The sequence below is a fragment of the Sceloporus undulatus genome, chromosome 2 (assembly GCF_019175285.1).
Source record: "Sceloporus undulatus isolate JIND9_A2432 ecotype Alabama chromosome 2, SceUnd_v1.1, whole genome shotgun sequence".
NCBI lineage: Eukaryota > Metazoa > Chordata > Lepidosauria > Squamata > Phrynosomatidae > Sceloporus > Sceloporus undulatus.
In genome coordinates this window covers 291,844,811-291,870,252 of record NC_056523.1, presented here as the reverse complement: position 1 = coordinate 291,870,252, position 25,442 = coordinate 291,844,811, and the positions used below count along the sequence as shown (strand labels likewise).

The window sequence follows — 25,442 nt, the reverse complement described above, 5'->3', positions numbered from 1 at the left end:
TCCTCTCCAAGGTCCGTCCTACAGCAAAGGACATTCAACAGCTTCTAGGCTACATGGCGTCCACCATGGCTGTGGTCTATCTTTCACGCCTGAGGTTCAGCCCCCCCACCAAAGATGGTTTCTTTCTGCCTTCATTCACCTCGAAGACAGACAATCCAAGAGACTTGCCATTCCTCAATAGGTCAATGACTCTCTCTCCTGGTGGCTTGTTCCTGACAATATCCTCAAGGGGATGCCCTTCCAGGCCCCAGAACCTTCTACGATGGTCACCACAGACACGTCCACAATGGGCTGGGGCGCTCACCTCAAAGATCTCTGCATTCAAGGTCGTTGGTCTTCCTCGGAGAGAGAGATGCACATCAACACCCTAGAGCTCCTGGCTGTGATCAAGGGCTTTCGGGCCTTCGAACCCCATCTTCTTCACAGAGTTGTACAAGTGGCAACAGACAACACAACAAAAGTCTGTTACATCAACAAACAAGGTGGTACACATTCCTCTGTCCTACTTCATCTGGCCCAACAGCTTTGGACTTGGTGCCATCATTGCTCCATCCACCCGGTGGTGATTCATCTCGCTGGCAAAGACAATGTCTTGGCAGACTCTCTCAGCAGGGACAAGGTCCTTCAACACGAATAGACGCTGTTGGCTCAAGTCTTCCTACTTCTCGCCTCCCAATGGGGGACACCATCCTTGGACCTCTTTGCCACTCCAGTCAATGCTCAGTGCCCACAATTCTGCACCAGGGCGGGCAGGGGATACAGCTCCCTGGGAGATGTATTACTATGCAGTTGGAACCGAGACTTCCTCTATACCTTCCCTCCGCTACAACTTGTAGCAAAGGTTGTGACCAAGATGGCCAGAGACAGAGCCAGCGCGATTCTGCTGGCCCCCTTCTGGCTGAGACAACCCTGGTCCACCCCCTGCTCCACCTGTCCAGGGGTCAATACTTCAAACTCCTGAGTTGGCTGGACCTTCTGTCTCACTCTCACGGAGCGGTCCTTCATCCAGACCTCCTCAGTCTACACCTGACAGCTTGGAGGATCAAACTCTGAATTCTCCAGAATTGCTTAGGGTCTTGTCAGCCTCTAGAAAAGACTGTACTAAACAATCCTACTCCTACAAGTGGAATCGCTTTTGTGGATTTGCTACAGCTAGAGCTGAACCCTCCAGTCCTGTGAGCCTTTCTACAGCCTTACACTTCCTTTTACACCTTTGTGATCAAGGTTTGGCCTTCTCCTCTCTCAAAGTCTATTTGTCTGCCATTGTCTCCAACCAGTCTCCCGGTTCACCATCAGCTCTCCTTTTCACTTCACTGACTATGAAAAGGTTCTTCAAAGGCCTCCATCATCTCTATCCTCCGATGCCTCCTTTGGCCCCGACGTGGTCTCTATCTTTGGTTCTTACGCAGTTAACTAGGCCTCCCTTTGAACCTTTGGGCTCAGCCTCTCTGAGGCTGTTGACACTAAAGGTGTCTTTCCTTGTGGCCATTAATTACTTCAGCCAGATGTGCTTCTGAATTGACGGCGCTGAGCTCTGATGAGCCTTTTCTTGTTTTCCACAGAGACAGAGTGGTTCTCAAACTAGATGTTTCATTCCTCCCTTCATTTCCATCTTTCTCAGGACATTGTTCTGCCCAGTTTCTACCCAGACCCATCTACACCTCTCGAAAAGACTATGCACATGCTGGATGTTCACCATGCTTTGCATTTTATATCCAACGTTTTGCTGAGTTCAGGTTGACTAACAAGTTGTTCATTTGTTAAGGTGGATCCAGAAAGAGCCACCCTGTTTCTGCACAAAGATTTTCAAAATGGATTGCTAAGTCTATTTCTCTGGCTTATGAGATGGCCAAACACCCTCTTCCTGTTGGTATATGTTCACACTCCACCAGGGCTGTTGCTTCCTCTGCTGTCTTACTTAAAGGTGTCCCTCTACATGATGTCTGCAAGGCAGCCACGTGGTCCCAACCTTCCACTTTTGTTTGGCACAACCAGCTAGATTCCAGATCTCGTTGAGATGCCAGTTTTGGTCATGCTGTCCTTTCCTCTATTTTGCAGTGACCTTCCCACCTCCTTAGGTTAGCTTTTTAGTCATCCAGTTGTGTGAGGCACAGAGACCACGAAGAAAAAGAAGAGGTTACTCACCTGTAACTGTGATTCTTCGAGTGGTCATCTGTGCCCTCACACAAATCCTGCCCTACCTCCCCTCAGTCAGGTCCCTGCCATGTTTTTGCGGCAGACTTGAACTGAAGGAGGTGCTAGATTGGCGGGACTGGGCATGCTCAGTACATGGGAGTAGGCGGGGCTCCCGCCAATCTACTCAGCTTTTCAGCTACCAAATGGAGTCTCTGCTCAGGTACAGTACCCAATTGTGTGAGGGCACAGATGATCACTCAAAGAACCACAGTTACAGGTGAATAACCTGCTCTTTCCGAACTTGGTACAGAGTAGTCCAGTGTAAGTCTAGCCATAATCTTACCAGCCCTTTGGGATGGAGCAGATGGGATTACTGTTTGGATGATGCAGCTCAGTGTATAGATAGCAATATGAGAGTCTTCTATGTAGCTACTTACGTTTCAGAAATAACAAAAAAGACAGATATTTGTAAGGATTAACACAATAGAAATAACACTAGTGGTGCCAAAAACCAAAGACAAAAGGGATTGTAAATACACACCAAATACATGATTGCGGGAGGGAGTTATATCAGATAAATATGGAGTTATATATTACTGAAGAAAAATATTTACTCTTAGAACTTGGTTTTGTAAATATTCCCCATACTTCCAAGAAGATCTGTTTTGTCAAAATGGGTACTATCTGGAAATCTGTCATTTTCAATGTATTGTTCTATATACTGTATATATTTTGACCACATTATTCTATTTATATAATTTGCATGCATTAGTGGTGTATACTTACAATTTTTTTGTCTTAGGTTTTTGATACTTCTGGCACAATTTCTATTGTGTATCCTTTAGGTTTTTCCTATATTCATGGACAAATGTGTCCTTGGACAAATTACTCTCAGAAATCTTGGTATCTTTAGTCGAACAGTGATGATGACTTGCTTCACAGGATAATTCCCTGATTATTTTTTATTTATGAAGTTGCATGGAAAGGTTTATTTTTGAATAGATATCCAGTTAGCAAATAACTTTAACATTGGAAATCTTGGTCATAATTCAGTACTCAAAGAAATTAGTAAGAACAGTTATAATAAGATAGTGGATGTAGACATGGATTTTTCTTTCTCAAACCACTTCCACACTCCAGATGCCCTTTGAATGAGTTAGTGTAAAACACTCATCATCTCCATACAGCATGTATAATGGGATTACTAGACCAATACCTCTAGAGGGCATCAAGTTGGGGAAGACAGATAATCAGCTGACCTTTCATTCTATAGGACAGGGAGTTTGACTAGACAATCCTTTTTGAGCTCTTTTCTCTTTCTGAGAGACCATGTAACAAACTTAGAAGTAAGGCATAAATTTGGAAAGAAATGAAACGGAAATGTGTGTGTGTATATACTTTTGATAACTTTGATAATGCATTTCTCTGAAGATTGGCGTTCTTTTATTTTCATTCTAGGATCCTAATCAGTTAATCCGTGCAAGTGCTTTGAGAGTTTTATCCAGTATCAGAGTGCCAATTATTGTTCCAATTATGATGCTTGCTATCAAAGAAGCATCCACTGACTTATCACCTTATGTTAGAAAAAATGCCGCCCATGCAATCCAAAAGCTTTACAGGTATGCTGTCTCCATCCATAAATATAGAAGATATGTATTTAACACTTTTTAGAGAGTGTTATAATGAAGTTTAGTTAGACCTTATGATAACAGGAATCTGTTAATGGGTATAAAGCCAGCAAAATGATTTTGACTAAAAGGTCTATGTTAACATAGTTGGAGATAAACCTGTATATGTAAAAGGACATGGTTTTTTTTTTAATCACAATCTTTTTTTTAAATCACTTTACTGTTCCAATCTGACTTGGCCTTCTTCCATCCAGTGTCCACTAGATGTACAGTTTTTATTAATGGTTCCCATCATCCTGAACCAGCAGGCTTGGGATGATGGGTATTGTGTTCTACCACACAAAAAATTGGATCCAAATTTCTGGTACACTATCTTAGTATAAGCTCATTGATAGCTATGACTGCTCTTTTAGTCAAAATGGACAAAATATTAAGTCGGTTAAAATAGAGCTCATATCATCATGGGCAGGATCCAGTGTTCTCTATGCAGGAGTTCTGTACTTCATCAAGAATTATTCATACTGTTCCTTGAACCTTCATTGAAGCTCTCTGTCTGGAAAGTCATATAAAATTGCACATGCTCAACTTCATTTTCTGAATGGTACAGAGGAGTAATTCACAATCCTTTAGGCATCAGACTTATAAAAATTCAAAAGAGAAAGAAATTGATGAAGCCTGAGAACCAGGCAGGAAAGGTACTGTCTTTGTCCTATCGAAAAAACATGCATTGAAGCATTGAAGAACCGACCCACGACAGAGTTGAGTTGTCTGCGAGAGCGCAGTTCGGAATGTGGAGAAGATTACTTCCAGGTCTAAGACCAATAGGAAGACATAGAGCTCAGAGATATTTTTGTAACCTTCAGTGAAAGTACAGTGCACCCGTGTCATACGCGGGTGCTATACGCAGATTTGAGCATAGCTGAAACCCGTGGAGAGCCATTCGGGAGCGTGGGGTGGCACGTCCCATTGGAATGAATGGGGCGCGAGCGTGCCGCCGCCACCCCACTGCGTGCACGAGCATACACACTATTTGGCTTATGCAGGGGGGTGGGGGTCCGGAACGGATCCCCTGCGTAAGCCAACGGTGCACTGTAACTCAAATGGGGGAGCTGAGATACCACTGGGTAAACAATCTAAATAAATGAATACTGTTCCCGTACATTTTCTCCTTGATTCTCAGGCTCCATCAATTTCTTTTGCTTTGGATTTTTTTGAAGTCCTGTTACATCCAAATGTTGTAGTTTGCTGTTTTGCATATCCAAGAATGACTATTCACCTTGACTACCAACACCTCATTCTGTTTCCTCTTTTCCATTCTTTCAATAAGCCTCTCTGTCATTTTCATGTACCACCTACGTGTGCACAAATTTCTGATATATCTTAAGGTAATTTGATACTTTTCATTTGCTTTTTAGCCTTGATCCTGAGCAAAAGGAATTGTTAATTGAAGTAATAGAAAAACTTCTGAAAGATAAGAGCACAGTAAGTAATTCAGCTGCTTTATAATATAATTGGAATTATGGTCTTTTACCTGGAATTTTGATCTTTCATCTGAATAGGGAAGAAGAATACTTAGGCAGCATTACGTTTTATGTGTAGCAATGTTACTGCTTTATTGAAAAAAGCATATTGGTACTAGGGGCAGAAATCAGATGCTAACACATTTCTGAAAAGTGGCAACTCTGCAGTAGGTGTTCTGGCTATGTGACTGTTAGTCTGATTAATGCTTCATAGAGTGATGTAGCGTCACTGATTCCTTAGGCCTGAAACAGATGTGCAGGCTTTGGGCTCCTCTGGGGACATGGCATGCAATGACACATGCCCCCGGATTAGCCGGAAGCTGCGCTGAGGCCACCAAGTTGGCTGCAAAAGAAATGGAGAAAAACAGCTCCTTGCTGATGGTCTCAGACTTTGGCAGTAGTAGACTGTGGCACACACCCATTTGCTTTGCCCCTTAGTTAGCTTATGTAGACCAATCCTTGAGTGTTTAAGGACATATTCTGTGCCAGGTTTGGCTTCTAAATAGCATTAAACAGCACATTGATAGGGGAAGCGCTGTCCTAGTAGAGTTGCATAAAGTACTCTTAGCCATGGGCCTGAAGTGACTAAGGCTGAAAGTAAACAGTCTGAGTCATTGGTCATATGCCACAGGCTGTTGTGTTTAGGCTCCCCTAATTTTCAGATAAAAACAAAGTTGAGTCCCTTCACATTTAAATGCAAAAGGTAAGTTTAAGTTTGGATAAAGGAAGAGGGTATCTTGTTTTATAGCATATTCTGGATTCACTGATGTTCAGAGAGCTTTTGATGTCTCCTGCTGTGGGTGTAAATATGTCTTTCTTTCAAAACCAATCGAAGTACACATGTGCCTGTGAAGACCAGATAGGATAAGCTCTAACAGCTGACTCTTGGGAGATCAAATAATTTGCTTGTTAAAAATGAGCTGAAGAATTGGTGATGGCTTTGTGATGAGATTACTGATGTGTTCTAAACTAGACTATTGCCTTGGGAAAATAAGCAAAGTAAAGCACACTCTTTAACATATTTAACAGATATGCTGGAAGGAATACATGGTGTTCAGATTGCAGATGCGTGGGTATCATAGTACATTCCAAAGTTATTGATTCAATGTTAGTAAAGGATTTACTGTTGTGGGGAAAAATAACTGAGTTTCTGGTGATGCTTTATTGTGATAGATCTATTATCCAGCTATTAGAAGATAAATGACTGATCTTTACCAGCTTCCATGCTTCCAGAAAATTGAAATAAGAAGGGGAATATCATTTGGGCTGTATGATTAGGGCAGGTGGGATGGCCATTAATTTAAGAAAAAGAAATGTTGGCAGCATAGGCCAACTTGCACTATATTATCAATCAAACCTCGATATACTTCTTGTGATGACCTAGCACTCTCAGGTTTTTGCAGCGTTAATTAGAATTCATGACAAAATAGATGCAAGGAAACGTTTTGTACCCTTCATAATTTTATAGAAAATTTATTGTTATTAGAAGAACCATTTGCTTAGTGTGATTTTTTTCATTACCAGCTTGTCAACTAGCATAGATAATCTGGAGAAAATATGAACTCCATAGATTGGGTGTCACTTTTGTTGATGGTTCATGTAGTTTACCTTGGAGCGCAGCTAATGGCTGAAGTTCATAGCAACAGCACAGAAGAACGTGGCAACCAGTGAAAGACAAATGAACCATGTTTATTGCTCTAATATAAAAAATACATAAATGGAAAGCTGTATTTGAGTTTGACGAGCTCATTGCTAGTTTTGTAAGAAAGATTTATTTTTTCTTGTAGAAAAAAGCTACTATTTAATTTTCATCCCACTATATCAATGACACTATTTTGTAACCTGTTTTAGTTTTTTTTTCTGTTTTACATTCTGATGGGGAATTAAAATAAGATGATCCAGTATTTTTATGGAATGTTGAGCATTTAAATTGCTAAGATCTTCCTCTTCCTCAGATATCTAGATACAGAGTAGTTCCTTCAGTAGCAGAAGTTTGGGTGGAAATTTCTTTGAGAAATGTTCTTGCTATCTCTCTAAATTATAGAATGTTATAGCATGTTATAGTTTTATATTCAAAAGTTAAAATAATGTAGAAACAGAAATAGCATTTAAATTATAGTGTGAGTTGTACATTGGAAACAACTTCTTGAAGTTAACCATGTTATGTACAAAACACGTTTGCATAAATCAAGTTTGGATTGAAGGGAATTCCTGCTACACAAAACCAAAAGAGTACTGTATGCTTCTTCATTTTTGTATACATAATATGACTCTGAAGGCACCAGATCTTGTCTGATTTTGGAAGCTAAGCAGGGTCAGCTCTGGTTAGTACTTGTATGGGAGACTGCCAACAAATACCAGGTGCTGTAGGCTATATTTCAGACTAAGGAACTGGGAAAACCACCTCTGAGTATTCCTTGCCTAAGAAAAACCTATGAAATACATGGGATCGCCATATGCCAACAGGGAACTTGAAGGTACAGTACATACATCTAAATATAGTAATTTAAACCTCTAAATAAATTTTGCTCTGCTGCTAGTTATACTGTTGATTTGACAGGCCCACTTCTAAAGTGAATAGCCCATCTTCCTATGCAAACCTATCCATGTCTACTTATAAGTAACTCCACTATGTTTTAATAAGAAAGCATGTATCGGGTTACATCCTTTGTTTACCATTAACAATAGTCTTGGAAACATCATATTGTATCTATATGGTAGGTAGTTGTGTATTTATAAGGCGCAGTGTTATTATTATTTTATCTTAGCCTTAATTTTTGGATACAGTAGTATGACATTTAAATAAGTTATGTACAAATTAGAAATAATCATCCTTTCCCCCTTAAATTTCCTTGGAGAAGGAGCATTTGTAGATAAAATGATTAAAGATGTATAAGTTGTCTTTGGCTCCAGCTGTAAGTACTGAAACATTGGAAGCATTTTATTTTTAAATGTAACATTTATGGTTGTTATTTTTTTAGCCATCATACTTTCATGTATACTTTGATAATCCTGATACTAGCTCGTTACTATATTAGTGTTATCTGGTATAAGAAGTATTAGTAACAGTTGTAAAAAGCAGAGAAGGGAAAAAAATATAAATGTCCATGATAGAAACTTTTTTTCTTACAAGACATGGGACAGAAAATAAATGTAAGCATAATGCATTTTCTTAGTCCTTTACAAATAATCAATTCCCTTCTTTATGGAATGAGTTGTATACATGCTGGGACCAGCAGGTATCAGTACATAGCAAGGCTGAAGACAATAAATGCAATGTCACGTTTATAGTTATTGGTAATTTATAAAATCCCCACAGGACTTGAAACTTGTTTTGCATAATAGCAAGACTATATTCTGAGCTGTTTTCTTTCAGTTGTAATGGTAGGTGCATACTAATAAGCCAAATGTCAACCAAAAATAGGAGAAAACTCTAACATATGAATATCATTGTTAATATTTTTCAAAAAGTGCCATTTCAATAAATGGTATTTCTAGTTAATTGCTTATTTTAAATCATTGGGGAAATTGTAGAGGTTGAAATGCAGATCCCTAATGCTCAGCTAGAATGTGACATTAATTTGCTGCCAGAAACCTGCCTCACTTGCTTGCTTAACTGCATACATATTGGTTGCTTCATACAGAAGCCTCATCAAAGTACCCATTTTGTGTAGCACATGATTTGAAACAAAATAAAATCCAATTAAAGCAGTTAGGAAAAGAAGATAATAGGTAATACACAGTAACAGGTGATTATGTCATATTTGCAAGTGATAGCTGATTGAGGCAATGAAGTATGTTTTTTTCAGTAGTTCTTTTGTTTTGGTTACTCAAGTAAAACACTGAGTGGCTTTGTACAGAGAGCAATTGATACAACAAAATAAACCAAATGGTTTGAAATACTGAGAAATTTTGTTTTTTCCCTGAAGTCTAGCTGAGAAAAATTGGTATACTGACTACCATTAAGGATATATCTAGATTGTCCTTGTGTTTTAAAAAAAATGCTTTATACTGGTTGGATATAACCCATGGTTATTAAAAACTTTTCAAGCTTTGTATAATAGTAGTAAAAGTAGCTTGCCTTTAAAGACATTGTCATAAATTTAGTTCATAGTGTGAACAATGAGTAAAACAAAATTCGCAATCTTAACTTCCTTTCTTTAGTAAAAGGAAGATTTTGTTTTATACTGACAAGACTAAGCAGTACTGAATATCCTTTGGGTTTATATGGTGGCATTTTGATCATGAATACAACCTGAAAAAATAAAGTGTCGTTACAGTAGTTCAGGTAGAAGTGTAGTCTTGAAAAATAAAAATGGATGAGTAGGGATGATGGGCATCTTTTTTGTGTTCTGTTACTTTTGAATGGTTGCTGTACTTCCTCTCTGCTTCTTTGCAGGAAGAATGGTTTTTTGTGAATGCATTTTTCAGGGTTGATAACATATTAATTTATATATTGAGAAGATTCAAATTTGTGGGTTAAAGAGCATATCTGCAGTGGGGCAAAATGAATGGATGAGTCATATTATTGTGCAAAAACATGATTTGATGACTGCACTCCCTTTTAGTTCTTTTTCCAATAGCAAATGTATAGCTACACTTCATTATGATTATAACTTTACAAGGAACATGTTTCTTTTAGTGGTGTAGCTTGTGGTGCTTTTAGTTACTTTTATAGTTGTTGGGTGTTTGGCCTTACTAATTGGGTGAAGAAGAATACCACTTGGTTCAAATAATGGCTTGTGTTGTCACCTTTGTGTTCTCTGTGGTTGTTGAAAAGAGGACAGTGCTTTTTGTATTACAGGCCAACAGCTTACCACTTCTTGATGTTTTTAAAGGAACTAAAACTTACTGTTCTAGTTGTCTTTGAGAGGAAAACAAAGAGAGACTTAAAACTAACTATAATGGTAAATATCTACCTATTGGGGCCATGAAATAAAACTGTTTACTTTTTGAAAACTAACTTCGCTAGCTCTTTTGGGGAAATATTCAACTGTATAGCAGCTGCATGCCTCCCTGTCTTGCTGAGTAGTCATTTTTTCCAGCTTTTTTATCCTTCCATGTCATCTCTCTGCCCTCCTAGAGCATATTACTGTCTTCAGTTTTAGATTGCAAGTTCCTTAGAAAATTTAATGATTTTCTGTGTTTACATTTTTATTCTCCAGCTTGTAGCAGGGAGTGTTGTGATGGCATTTGAAGAAGTGTGCCCAGATAGAATAGATTTGATTCACAAGAACTACCGAAAGCTTTGTAATCTGTTGGTTGATGTGGAAGAATGGGGACAAGTTGTCATTATCCACATGCTGACTCGGTATGCACGTACACAGTTTGTGAGCCCTTGGAAAGAGGTGAGTTGCTTTTTGTTTTTGTTTTAAAATCAGTTATTTCTGTTTTGTGATATGCCTGCTTTCTAGCAGATGTGTACACCCATAACTTTGAATTAATAACATGCATGCTGGTGTGCTACATTGAAATTGCTGCTAAATAGAACAACCAAGAGTCTCTGAAAGCAATGTTTTTCTCTCCCACTATTAGTAACCCTCTCCCACTAAGTCAGTTATTACTGTCAGTTGATGGCACTGCATTCAAGGATTCTATAGGTAATACAAGTATTATTTTCAAGGGGCTATCTTTGAATCCTGCTTCCCTTGCACATTATAAGAAGAAACAGAAATGAATCTAGCTACCAAACACAAAATGATACAGTGGGCCCTTGGTATCTGCAGGGGTTTGGTTCCAGGACGCCCCCGTGAACACCAAAATCTGTGGATGCTCATCGCTTCTCAGACTTTTGGCTAAGATCAAGTATCTGTAGATGTTCAAGTCCCATTATATACAATGATGTAGTGAAATGGTGTCCTTTATATAAAATGGCAAAATCAAGGATTGCATTTTGGATTGTGTGTGGGGATATTTTCAAGCCTTGAATGGTTGAATACTACAGTATGTACAATTAGAAATTTAATTTTGGGTTCTTGATGTTATATGTTTTTTTAAAAGTACCATATATTAAATTGACTTCATGTATAAGTTGAGGGCAGGCTTTGGGGCCATAATTATGTAAAGGTGAAGCAAAGGAAAAATGATGTCAAAGAACTTATAAAATTTGAACAGACATAACTGTTTGAGCACACTCTCAAGAATGGATGGATGAGAACTACTGTAAATTGTGACTTTGTGATATGTGGGGGAGGCACCCAGACCAGACATAGGGAAGGCTAAGAAAATGCAAACTTTAATGTGATATGCCTGATTTTAACCCAGAAAAGCTGACAAATGCAAATGTCTTACCCAGTTCTTGAAAGCCTGATTCCTTTTGGTGTTCCTTTGAGGGGAGGTGCCAAAGAGCTACTGCCATTGCCATTTTTCTAACCATGAACTCAAAAAGGTCACAAGTGCCACTGTGGTGGAGAGAGAAAAGGGGGGGTTGGTGCTTCTTTTAGGTGCTCCTGAGATGGACTACACTCTCGCCTTTTGTCATTCTTGTCAGAGAAGGGGATGGTTCCTTTTTTACTAAAAGTTAAAGAACCATATTTACATTGATCCATGGATAAGTTGACCCAGGTGTTTGGGGTCAATTTTAAAACTAAATTTTCTTGACTTATAAAAAAGTGTGTACAGTTTATAAGGAAAAAAATAATCTTGATCTCAACACTTCCTATAATCCTGGTTTAGAAATGTAGATGTTAGTTTATTAATCTAGATGCAGAAAGTGAAAAGAATAGATCTGTGCAGGTTCTGATGATGGTTTCAGCACCACCTCAAAATAATGTATAAAAGAAACACTACAAAGCCTGGCAAGCAAATGATAGGAATTCACTTCAGATTCTTCCTTTCTTCGCTATTCACCTCACCATTGAGGGAGGTGAGTAGATGGATGGTGAAGACAAAATGTTTAAATACTTCTCCATGCAGTGGAGCTTAGGCATGAAGGAACATAAACTTAAATCTCTCTGGAGTAAAATACTCAAAACAAAGTATTGTTTCTGTAATGGAAGTGCAGAAATAAAAGAGAACAGGTCAGCAGTGTGATGTAGTGGCAGAAGAAAAACCGATTCATTTTAAAATTTCATTAACAGAGTCATAGGGGCTGTACAGATGGGCCATTAAGGCCAGCCTGGGAGTGAAGTCAAGCATAGCATCCATATGATGCATATGATATTATTGTGGAAGTTTTAAAATATTAGAAGGGCTATTACATAGAAGGGCTTCATTTAAAGGATTTAGATTTCATTTGAATATTAGGGCTTTAGTTACCTGTAGCATATTCTTAAAATGTGGATGAGACTCATAACTGATTATTCAGAATAGATCTAGTAATTTTATCCATGCATGTAAATATGAATAAGTGTTAACTGGAATTATGCCTTGTGCTGCTCCCTATTTGTTACTTACTGAATATTATTAAAATATCTCATTATTTTCTACAGCACCCTGAATAGCCTTCCAGGCTATTCTGAAGGGGATCACCCAATCTTCTGTAGTAGATTTATGGGGGATGCGAAAACCCTATGAAATTCATGGGGTTGCCATAAAACAGGCAACTTGAAGACACACACCCACCTGCACATACAGGGTAGGAGGTCACAAAGGGAAGGAAAAATCAATAAAAATTGTATTTTTCTTTGTCCTCCAGAGGAAGCATCATGGGAGTGGAGTTCCAGCAATAACAATGCAGGTCACTCCGTGGTACCTTCCTATAATTAGTAGCTCATTTAGAATATAAACATCTCCATTGTTGTTAACAACACTATCTGCAATCATAGTAACTAATGAGAGATCCATACTTGATTCTTGCACTGAGCAAAGATTTGGGATAAATATTTAAAATAATTTGTGATGAGTAAGCTCCAAAGTCTAATCTAGCTGTAAACTTCTGTGATTCTGTGCTTATTATCAATACATTGAGCCCTTGCTGGTGTTTGTTTCCATGATGCCCCATGGATACCAAAATCCATAGATGTTCAACTCCCATTAAATGCAATGGACAGTAAAATGGTGTTCCTTATATAAAATGGCAAAGTCAAGGATTGCTATTGGGGATATATATTTTTGGGGAATATTTTAAACCGTGGATGCCTGAATTTGTGGGTACCAAGGGCAACAAACAACCCATTTTGCTGCTAAGGAGAATATTATAGCTGAGGCAAATTAGATGGGTCTTGTGAACTAAATTCTGTCCCAGCCTGTGGGAACACATTATACACCCCATTTATTCTATGAGTCTGCCCTTGGTGGAGCTACCAGTTAGATTTAGCTAGTTCTAGTTAGTTAGATACCAGTTATTTCTCTATTTTTATAGTGACTTTTGTGTATTATCAGAAGTTGTATACTTCTGTTGCAATATAGGTGTGGGAAAAAGAAATGTTAACTAGGTTGAAGAAATATTCTTTTTAATTTGAAGATAAATATTTGCCTTATGCTGTCACCCAGGGTTAAAATGCAAATCTTAAAACCAGACAAATTTTAACCAATCTGAAGTATGATTCTAAGATATCCAAGGGCCTAAATTCATTTGCTTGTTTTCAGCAACTAGTGTAGACCTGTTTCTCCTTAGGGTTGTCATAAGTCAGGAATGACTTCAAGAGCAACAACAGCAAGACATGTATAATCCAGGAGATTTATACATTATTGATTTACAAGGTTCCCATGGATTTAATGGACCTGTTTTGTTGAGACCAGCAGTTCAGTGTAGCTTTAAGAATTGGCACTGAGTATTGAAATACCCTGTTGCATTAGCTAAAGGTTAATCTAGATAATGTGGAGTTTTGGTGCTCAATTCCAGTATGAGTGGAATGGTGAAAATACCTTTTATGGTGGTTTTTTGCTCTTCCCAGAAAGATGCTATTTGTCATTTGGATCTAGGAATATCTTGCGGACATTCGAATCAAGGCAGTGGCCAGGAGCTTATTTTGTCAGCTTTGTGTTGTGCACATTCTGGCTACTGTGGTGTAACATTTGAGAAGTTCCTGCTTTGATTACTCATTTTTCTTACAGCAGCAGATTCAAATAATAGATTATTTTTATTATTGTGAAGCTTTCATGGCTGGCATCCATAGTTTTTTGTGTGTTTTTCGGGCAATGTGGCCATGTTCTAGAAAAGTTTATTCCTGAGGTTTCACCAGTTTCAGTGGCTGGCATCTTCAGAGAATGCTGACCTGGAAGAGAGTGGGTATATATGTATACTGTGTGACCCTGGGTAAGGAGGAGTGATTCCCATATTAATCTGTGTATTGTTCTGTTGTTGATGGCAGGGCCTCAGGGTGGGAGGATATGTAAAAGAGGATTAGTGTCTGCTAATTGGTGATCATTGTCTGCTGGGAAAGCCCCTGACCCTGGGTGGTTTCCCGTTTACATTTGCTGAGTGCTGATTTTGCTATTTTGCAGGACTGGTAGCCAGACTTTGTTTACTTTAAGGGTTTCTTCTTTCCTGTTGAAGTTGTCCAAGTGTTTGTGGATTTCAATGGCTTCCCTGTGCATTCTGACCTGATAGTTGTTGGCATGGTCCAGAATTTCACTCCTCCTTACCCATACATACATATCCATACATACATATATACCCACTCTCTTCCAGGTCAGAATTCTCTGAAGATTCCAGCCACAGATGCTGGTGAAACATCAGGAATAAACTCTTCCAGAACATGGCCACATAGCCTGAAAAACCCACAAAAAAACCTATTTTTTTATTGTTCACTACGCAGCACATGACAGATTTATGCTTTGATAATAAACTCATTTTCTTGGAAATAAAATAGAAAATAATCTAAGAAATTGTGGGGGCAGGAGGAAGAGCTCTAAGCATCCAAAGTTGTAGGAACGTACAGAGAAAGAATCAGAATTGCTTTTAACTCTTTAAGGAAAGAGTTGTTCTTACTTCTCAGAGAACAGTTTGAAATTGTGTAAATATATTATTTAGGACTTGGACCCAACCGCTGAAAGTAGTACACTGAAAAGCATATTGGAATCAATTGTTTTTGGGATGAATACATTAGGAACTAGTGTTTTAGTGTGTTTGCACACTTAAGGCATGGAAAGTAAGGGACTTCCAGGTTGGATGGCAGTTTGCTCCAGTAGCCAGGTTACTGCAGGAGGGGATGCCTTGATTGGTGTTTGTGGCCTAACTTTTGGAACAGCAACCCCCCCCCCCCAAAAAAAAACCCCCAAACAAACCAAAACCACTCCTGGATCAAAGGAAGATGGGGGAGGAAGGGGATAATCCACAATTCTGTACTCCTGATGAGCTGTCACAGGTGGGGTAGATGAGACTGAGGCTCTGAAGCTGCCTTGCTGCATAGGAAGTTTGCTGGACGAGGGGCAAAAAGTCTGCATAACCAACTGTCTTAATTAGGTGGAATAAAAATATGAACCTGTGCTTAAGAGAGGCTTTCTAAACATGATGGCGAGGTCAGTACTTCTAGGACATTTATTTCTTTAAGTGACCAAGAGATCACAAATCGAGACTAATTTGAATTTAAACCAAAAGATAAGTATGGATACCTTTAATTTTTTTTTAACAAAACTATTAGGATAATATATTAGCTGTAGGATTTGATTATTAGCAGGGTTTGCCAAATGGAAGAAGTATATGCTATTGTTTCAACTGGAGAAGTAAGATAGTCAATGTAAATTTTCTCCTTTTTTGTGTTTTTCTGCTCTCTTTTTGTGTTCTTTTGTTACCTTTTTTTGTCTTCTTTTAATTTATTGGAAAGCTCACAGTAAATACATTGAAAGTAAGTACAGTTTCCAGTGGCTGATGCCATGTAGGAATTTAGAAGACATTCAAAGAAGGATTCCATATTCAAAACAATGCTTTGTTTACTTAAAATATTTTTAAAGGACTACATTCTATATACAGTGCGCCTGCCCTATATGCGGCTTTCAGCTTACGCTGAAAGCCGCACAACAAGGAGGAAATAGTGTGCGCCATGCCTGAGCCCCATTAGTTTTGATAGCGCTCAAGCATACATGGAATTTGTCTTACGCCAGGGTGGTGGTGGTGGTGCATCTATAATGTTTAAAGTATTCAAGTAAAATTGGCCTGTATACAGAAAGCCAAAATAAAAGCTTGCTGCTCGAGTCACAGTTGAGGTATGGTGTTTTTCAATATGGCATGCATCCTAGAGTCCAGAATCGCACCAAAAGACACGCTCCGCCCTAGGACTGGAACGTGGCTTTGGTATGGCTTCTGACTATTAGGAGCGAATGCATCATTGAAACACCATACCTCCACTGTGACTCGAAGCAGCTTTATTTTGGCTGTCTGTAACAGGCCTCTATGTGATTTTGAATACAGCGCACTGAAAGCTGCGCGGGGAGAAGGGGCTTGAGCATAGGTGGTATTTGCTTTACACAGGAGAGTCCAGAATGGATCCTCTGCGTAAAGCAAGGACGCACCGTATGTCTTCATCTTTCACAATAGTCCTTTTATGAAGCTGTACCACACAACCTGCCTAATTATAATTGATGTCATTGTTTTATCATATTCATCCAGAGTGCTTTCCTTGTACTTCCTGTACTCTCCATGGCAATCGCAACACTCACTGTGAAGTACTAGTTTTGTGGTGTGTAAAGCGCAACCTCTGGCTTTCATAGAATTGCCAGACCCTTTTTTTGCAGCTCACCTGTTGCCCCTAGTACTCTGTAATGCTTTGCTGACATTTCTTCTGCGGAAAAAAAAGGCATTATTGGTTTTGGTTTTTTTGCCGGACTATGCCAGACTATGGCAGTGAACTTCTAAATGCATAGTCAACAGAAAGGGACACTCTCCTCAGTGACATGGTCAATGTCATATTGCATAGTCAGTATCGCAATTATTACCATATTGCTTAGTCAATATCAGCAAGATATTGGAGCTGGAGCATGTCCAGAGTAGGGCGACTAAAATAGTGAAATGTTTGGAAACCATGGCCTATGAGGAGATGCTTAGGCTGATGTGTATGCTTAGCCTAGAGAAGAGAAGGTGAAGAAGTGATATGATAGCTCTATTTAAGTATTTGACAGGATATCATACAGAAGATGGAGCAAGTTTGTTTTTTCCAGTTTTAGAGAGTTGGACCAGGAGCAGTGTATTCAAACTACAGTAAAAGAGATTCCACCTCAACATTAGGAACTGGCAGTGGGAATATGCTCCTCACACTGTGGTGGCGTCACCTCTTTTGGAAATTTTTAAAAAGAGTCTGGATGGCCATCTGTTGGAGGTGCTTTCACTATGTCATCCTGCATGGCAGGGGGTTAGACGGGAGGGCCCTTGAGGTCTCTTCTAACTCTATGGTTCTGTGATTCTATAGTAAAGTCAGATATAATTGTTAATACGTTTTAGGTAGATGTGGTGGCTTAGTGGTTAAAATGCTAGTTTTGACGATCAGAAGGTTGGCAGTTCGAGACCCGAGTGCTGTGTGATGGGGTGAGCTCCTGTCACTAGTCCCAGCTTCTGCCAACCTAGCAGTTGGAAAGCATGCAAATGCAAGTAGATAAATTTGGTGGAATGTAACAGCATTCGGTGCAGTCTTGCTGGCCACATGACCACCAGAGCAGTCCTCAGACAATGCTGGCTATTCGGCTTAGTAACGGAGATAGCACAGCCCCATACAGTCGATTACGACTAGACATGTCAAGGGACTACCTTTACCTTTATGCTTATTTTACTGTTGTAAGACTAAGACATTTAATTCAAATAATTAAACATGTGAGGATTTGGAGATGATTTTATTTCCACTCAGAAATCAAATGAAATTTGATCACTTGGGAAGTGAATAGCTCTGAAACTGTTAGATCTGTTACAATAATGTGTTTTTGTAAATATAAATGGTTAAGAAAGAACCAAAATGACAATTGGTCAATCTGAGAAGCGCCACTGTAGCAGTTGCACCTCCCCCAAGAATAGGATTTTTGTCACACTATTTCATATTCCTTTATTTATTGTTTTTCCTTGATAATCTCAACACAAATGAGGGGATTCTGCGTCACAAATCCAACAGTGTTGACTGTAATTACTATTCAGCTGTTAAAATACAAATTAGCTAGCCACTTTTGTAACAATTTAGTGATCCTAATAAACAATATGATCCAAATGATTCAATGGATTCATTTTGTTGGGACAAATAGGTGGGTTTACCCTGAGGTGGGCAAATATTGAAGGCTATGGACACTGTGGCTTAGTGGTTAAGACACTGACTGTGATGATTACTAGATCGGCAGGTTGGCAGTTGGAGGCCCAAGACGGAGTGGGCTCCTGTCACTAATCCCAGCTTCTGGCAACGTAGCAGTTCAAAAGCATGTAAAAGTGCAAGTAGATAAATAGGTACCACTTTGGTGGGAAGGTAATAGTGTTTTGTGCAGCCATGCTGACCACATGATCACATGTCTTAAGGCTGGTTCTTTGGGTTAGTAACAGAGATGAGCATCATGCCCTATAGTCAGACACAACTAGTCAGCCTTGTCAACGGGGAAAACTATCTTTACCTTTATGGAGTTTTATTATATTATGATGATGATGATGATGATGATGATGATGATGATTTATTTATAGCCCGCCCAATCACGAAGAATCTGGGTGGGTTACAACAATAAAATACATTAATCACAATACAGTTAAAAATCAAACCCTAGACCTACCCCCCCTATACCCAGTACTAAAACAGAATTAAACAATAATAGTATAAAAACATTAAAAACATTAAAAGCATTTTTAAAAAAGGCAGAAACATAGGCGGGGAAGAACAGACAAATGAGGGGACAAACATCTCTATATCTGGGGAGGGTAACTAAGTTGGAAAGGCCTGCCGGAAGAGATCCGTCTTGAGTGCTTTCTTAAAAGCTGTCAGAGTAGAAATGTGATGGATCTCCTCCGGCAGGTCGTTCCATAGTTTAGGAGCAGTAGTAGAGAAGGCCCTCTGGGAAACTGATGTTAATCTAGATTTTTTTGGCTGTAGTAGATTTCTTCCAGAGGACCTTAGTGTGCGGGGTGGACAGTAGGGAAGAAGGCGTTCCCTCAAGTACTCTGGGCCCAAGCCATGTAGGGCTTATTGAACCCACAGGAGACCCTCATCAAAATGGTTTTTTTTTTAATTTTATTTTTTTGCTTCCAAAACACTCTCTAGTGAGGGGAGTTTTCACCATGTGTGTATGTATGTGTGGGTGTAAAATGCCTTGTTCAGTTTTAGGCTTAAGGAAGGCCTTTTTTCCTGGGGAAAAAACGTGATCAGAAGTGTCCCACACGATACTTAGAAGGCATTTTGGGAATTTTTAGAAACTTCAGGACTCTGGAGGGGCAGTAAAAAGGCCCAGAGTCACAGCTTTCCCTCACCTAGTAAATACCTCATAAGGAGGTTCTTCCATCATTTTCCAATGGTGAAAACATTTTGAATGCATTCTCTCCATTTTTTTTAATCCTAATCATTTATTTGTTTTAGCTTTGTCAAGTCTGGATTTTGGTGGACTTTAGACAGTTTACTGTGAAAAGGTTCACCTTTCGTTCAGGCTGTTGGTTCCTTCTCTGTTGGCCTTTGCTTATTTTAAGGATTGGTTACCACGTTTATAAAATAAGTCTAGCTGACCATGCATAAATGTTCAGTTCATGGTGCTTTTGAAATTTTTAATTCTGCTTGTGTGTTTGGAAATGACTGTGGGTTCATCTGTTCCTTTTTTTCCCTCCATAGTTTTATAGTATTCTGTTGTATCCGGACAAATGCCAAAATCATGCCAGTGAAGATGTAATACTGATAAAGATAGGAATGGTATTTTTAAACCTGTGGCTCACTTGCAGATATTTAACCATGATTAAGAGATTGTAGCTATGCCTGCACAGAACAGGCAGGTTCAGATACCAAATTGGCTTCTTACTAATTGAATTGCTAAAATATCAGAAGGAAAACCTGTTTGATATTGACCAATCTCCATGCTTTTTTTCAATAGTTTCTTAAATAAACATGTAACAAGGTTTCTTATGTAGTAGAACAGATTTTTAATTTAGTTTATTTGCATCATTATAGATCAGTATTTAGACTGTTTATATGTAAATGTATGATTTGAGAAACAATTAAGTGTTGACAAAGTATATTGCAGTCGTATCAATTGCAGTGCATTTTCCATAATTTTTCTAACTGACATCTTTGATAAATAGTGGTTGCCAAGTCAAAACCGATTATACAGTGCACTAGGAATTCATGGTGCTGTCAGAGAGAAGACCGATTGACTTTAAATTTACATATTAATGAGAGGATTTGTTAAGGGGGTGCTTTACTATAGAAAATAACAGCATATTTATAGGGCACGACATTTTATAAATAAAGCTGATGCAGGAAAATGGAAATTAAACCTTTCAGATTAATACATTCAAGAATGGTAAAATGCGTATTTGCATTTTTATTTTCTGAATTTACTTTCCTTTCTGAGCAGTAGATTCCCCCCCCCCCCCCCCGGTATTAAATCTGCTGTTCTCTCAGGGTTAGTAAATTTGAATAATTTTATGTGTTTCAACAGGTAAAGGGAACACACCAATTAAGGAGTGAAAAAGTAGAGAAAAGGAGAGATGACAGTAGTTTCTAATGTTTGTTAATTCTGATACAAATCGTGTTGACTTCGTTTTTACTAGAGAATAAAAATTCATACAGTGGGCCCTCGCCTTACGCGGGGATCCGTTCCGGATCCTGCTGCCTAAGGCGAATTCCGCCTATGCTCAAGCCCCATTGTAAACAATGGGGCTCGTGCATGGCGGTGCGGCGGCGCACAGGGCGCAACGGGCGCACGCGCCCATTCAATTGAATGGGACGCGCTGCCCCTTCTGCCCTGCGCGTGTCCTGTGGCTTGAGCGCACCCGCGTATGACGCGGGCGTGCTGTATATATATCTTGATTTTGGAATGGCATAGAATACTGATAAAAAATAATGGTGTGTCCACCTTTTCAAAACCATACTGAAATATTATTTCACTTAAATTAATTTGTTGAAGCAGCTTTTCATTGAGAGTCAATCATTCACTGGTTGTTGGACTTTAAATTGCATTATGTATATAGTCATGTATAAATCTAGAAATTTTAGTGAAAAAATGACTCCAAAAGCCTGAGTCAACTTATTCTCAGGTTAGTTTAAGTAGTGTACTTTTCACGCTTATCAAAAATGGAACCATCCCCTTCTCTGAGTAGAATGGCAAAAACGTGATAGCTTTGTCCACCCTAGGAAATCCTAAAGGAAGCACTGATCCCCTATACTTTCTCTGTAGTGGCATTGCCTCTGACCTTTTTCAATGCGTGGGCACTGGCGTGGGCACTGGCAGCAGCAGCTCTTTGGAGCTTACCCTCAAAGGAGTGCTGAAAGGAATCAAGCTTTCAAGGATTTGAATAATACATTTGTGTATGTGTGAGCTTTTCTGGGTTAAAATCAGGCAAAGATATTACTGTAAAATTAAAGGCTATAATTACTGCTAATGATTAAAATGTAGTCACTATTTGCTTTGCTTTCACTTTTTATCCTTTTTGACATGTGCGTGTTTTCTTAGGGCCGACTACACCTGGCCACCTCCCTAACCCCTTGCACAGCCACAATATACCGTAGTCCTCTCCTCATCCATCCAGCCTTTAGGGTGAGCAAAAAGAGTAATGCCTGTAGGAATTTCGTAAGTTCTTTGCCATTGTTTTCCTTTGCGTTATCCTTCACATCCTTTGTTACATGCCCCTAAGTTTTATCCTGGACTTTTTCATGGGTCATATCAAAATTTATAATTTGGGCTCCAAAACCTACTCTCGACATGTACATGAGGCCAACTTATAGTTGTGTATATACAGTATACAAAAGTGCTATTAATGTATACAGGTTTGATATGAAAAATATCCAGGCCTTGTCTAGCTGTTAGAAAATAAGAGAAAACCTGATATAACTGAATCTAACAGTAGGAATCAGGTTTTAGTCCAAAATATCTGAGCCTGTCTTCCATAGCTTCTCAGGCAGGCTTGTCTGCTCTCTCGCTTTCTTTCTGTTTTGCTGTTTACACATGCTTGGTAGTGGATTCTGGCGGAGGCTGTTTACTTTGTAGTTGTAGGCAGGAACACACACCTGTAGTAGGATCAGCTAGATGTTAGTCTTTCCCAGTTCAAGTTTTATTGCATTACTACAGACATGCATATGCAGTCTGATACTGAGAGTCAGTGTATCTGTAGCCTTTCCTTCATGACTGTTTGCATGCAGAGGCTGCTAAAAACAACTCTTCCAGTTAGACAGAGAATAAGGAGTATAGTGGGGCTGAGCAGGTGTAATAAGACTTTGTAAAAAAAGAAATGTCTTTATCAGAATCTTTGTTAACTGAGGTATGCTTGTAGTTACTTGCAAAATGCATACTTTTTTAAAGTAGGTGAAATAGATTGTGGCCTGATTTCACTTGTTCGACTCAACTAGCATAGACTCATTGAAACAACTTTTGAATCTTAAGTCAATGCTTATATATAAATTCCACTGATTCAATAGGGGCTCAACTTTTCATCCAGTGATCAAGCCAGGTTTATTGATACACACTTTCCTTGTTCCCAATCAACAAAACAGAAAATAAGAGACAGCCGTAGTTCCAGTTAACATAATTCTGTCCAACAGATGGAAGAGGACAGAATGATTTTTGGAAATGCCCTCTTTCTCTTGTGACTGCTGAGAATCTTTTCTGACAGGTTGGGAGGTACTCCAGAACAGGGTGAGAGCTGCCATTGGTAGTGTAAAGGAAAGGAGAATTAGCACAAATTACTTCCTCCTTGCTATTCCCAGCAGAAACCATTTCAGGATCTGGTTCCCTTCTGTTCACAGAAGGCCAACTGAGGAAGCCAGTGTTGGTGCCCTGGGGAAGTACTGTACTTCACATCCATTATTTATCTGAAGGGGAAGAAAAATAATTTTTCCACTGAAGCTAGTTTGAGTGATCACTTGAGTGGACTAAGCAGAGAAGATCAGTGTTCTGATAAGTGGTGATTTTTACTTTTTATTTTGCAATTGTCATTAAATTGCATGACTCATTATTTGCAAAAATGCAACAGAAGTAGAAATTTGGCATCCTGAAATGAACTATTTAGAAAATAGGTTATTCCTGTAACAGCCACCCCTGACCTGATACCTTCCAGATGTGTTGATCTAAAACTTCTATCATCCCATGCTAGTATGGTTTGGCTAGGGTGAATGAGAGTTGTAATCCCACACACTTGGAAAGTACCAGATTGTGGAAGATCATTTTATAGTAGGGGGTGCAAACTATTATCTTTTAGGGAGGTTACATTGACTTTCTGGTGACTTTAGAAGACCTCCCCAACCCTGGGTGGTTTTCCATTTTTGTAGAAGGTGATAGAGAATGTCTGAGAACTAAAAATGTCCTTGGAGGCCACTTGTGCCATGTAGGCTGCATGTTCCTTGATGGTCAGAAAACATATTTGTTTCCATATACACACCCCAGTTTGCCTTTATTATTAAAATAACTTAAAATAGGTGTACTTTTTCACATTTAACTAGTGTTTGTGGTGGCTAACAAGATTTAAAAATTCCTGCAATCATAGTAACAACGTGTGTGTGTGTATGTGCCTTCAAGTCGCCTGTTGACCTATGGTGATCCCCTGAATTTCATAGAGTTTTCTTAAGCAAGGAATACTCAGATACCATAGTAAAAAATTAACTAATTATGCATTAAAATAGAACAGTCAGCATGTAATGGAAAACTTCTATAAAATTCTATATAGATAACATTTATCACCAGATAAAATAAGCAAAATATATGGTACCAGGGAAAACACTTGTTGGAAATGTTCAGATAGATTGGTATATGCTAGATACTGGAAAGTGAAAAAGATATTCAAATCGATGAATGGATTATTAAATTGATAGACATGTTAGAAACAGAAATTCTGTCAAAAAAGTTAAATAGGGAATTTAAGAAAATTAAAATGGATTAATGGGGAAAAGTACGTTAATATATAAAGAAGAAATGGGGAAAAAGACCGGTTGATAGAGCTTAAAGAATAAATTGGGAAATTAGACTAAGACCAAGAAGTTAATGTTTTATTAATTTATAGTATGATTTATGTTATATTATAAATTTATAGTAAAATTGTGGATGCAAGAAGGGTAAACATTATACAAACTTTAATTTAAAAGAAGATATGCAGAAAAGAAGACGAACCAATGAATAGGTGAAGGTGAAGTATTCAGAAGTATTTTAGAAATGCAAGATTTAAACTATCTTATTGTGTATATCTGTTTGTTTGTTTTTGTTTGTTATGTACTCAATTATTTGTATGTAGTTATTGATGTATTTTTGTTTTATCTTGGAAAAAAATAGAACAGTCCAGAACAATTTAAAGTAAGAATGAGCAACCTGTAATCCTCAAGTTGTATGTGACTTGTCACTTTTACCTTTGCATCTTCTGAAGCCAGGCAGGGCCCTACCCAGTTTTCTCCACACCTCAGTTGGAGCCTCGTTATTTTTGAAGACATCCAGAGAAGAAGAGTGCACCATCACTCTAAGCAACTGGTTCCATTGCCAAATGTTCTCACTGTTTAAGAAGTTCCTTCTAATGTTCAATTAAAACCTACACTTCTGTAACATAAAGCCATTAAACTTTAGTTCTACCCTCTGAGGCAGCAGAGAACTAGCCAGTACCTTACTATTTGTGGCAGCTCTTTGTCTTCTGCTACTGCTAAGAGTTCCAGAGGTGAAATATAATTCCACCTCTAGGAGGGCTTTCTCCATCTTAGCCCCAAACCTCTGGAACGCGCTGCCCTTCGAGCTCCGCTCAGCCACCTCCCTAGCCCAATTTAGGAAGGGGCTAAAAACCCATCTATTCGAACAAGCCTACCCCTGACCAGTAATTCCCCCCCCCCCGCGTCAGCATTGTATGCCGGCATGATAATTTTATTATTTTTATTGAACTGTTTTAATGTATTTTGTATGGTCTTTTGATTAATTGTATTGTTATTAGATGCTGTTCACCGCCCTGATTTTCAGAAGGGCGGTATACAAATAAAATTTTATTATTATTATTATTATTCATTATCTGAAATTCTCAAACCTGAAATACCCAAAATCCAAAATCTTTGGAGCTACAACACAAGTACAGTAGTATGTATATTTGCAAGGCTGGGGAAGGATGCAAGGCTAGAGATAGATGTGAACAAATGAACAGGAGTGTGGCAAGCAC

General features: G+C 38.7%; 1 protein-coding gene across 4 annotated transcripts in view; it reads left to right on the top strand.

Moving 5' to 3' along the window:
* Positions 1-25,442, top strand: part of AP3B1 (adaptor related protein complex 3 subunit beta 1) — a 217,981-nt gene that overhangs the window by 50,192 nt on the left and 142,347 nt on the right. For all 4 annotated transcript variants that reach the window (XM_042448309.1, XM_042448311.1, XM_042448310.1 and 1 more), the window contains exons 5-7: positions 3,595-3,755; positions 5,180-5,246; positions 10,450-10,632. In XM_042448309.1, coding sequence (XP_042304243.1) covers positions 3,595-3,755; positions 5,180-5,246; positions 10,450-10,632 — 411 coding nt within the window. The remainder of the gene's footprint in view (positions 1-3,594; positions 3,756-5,179; positions 5,247-10,449; positions 10,633-25,442) is intronic.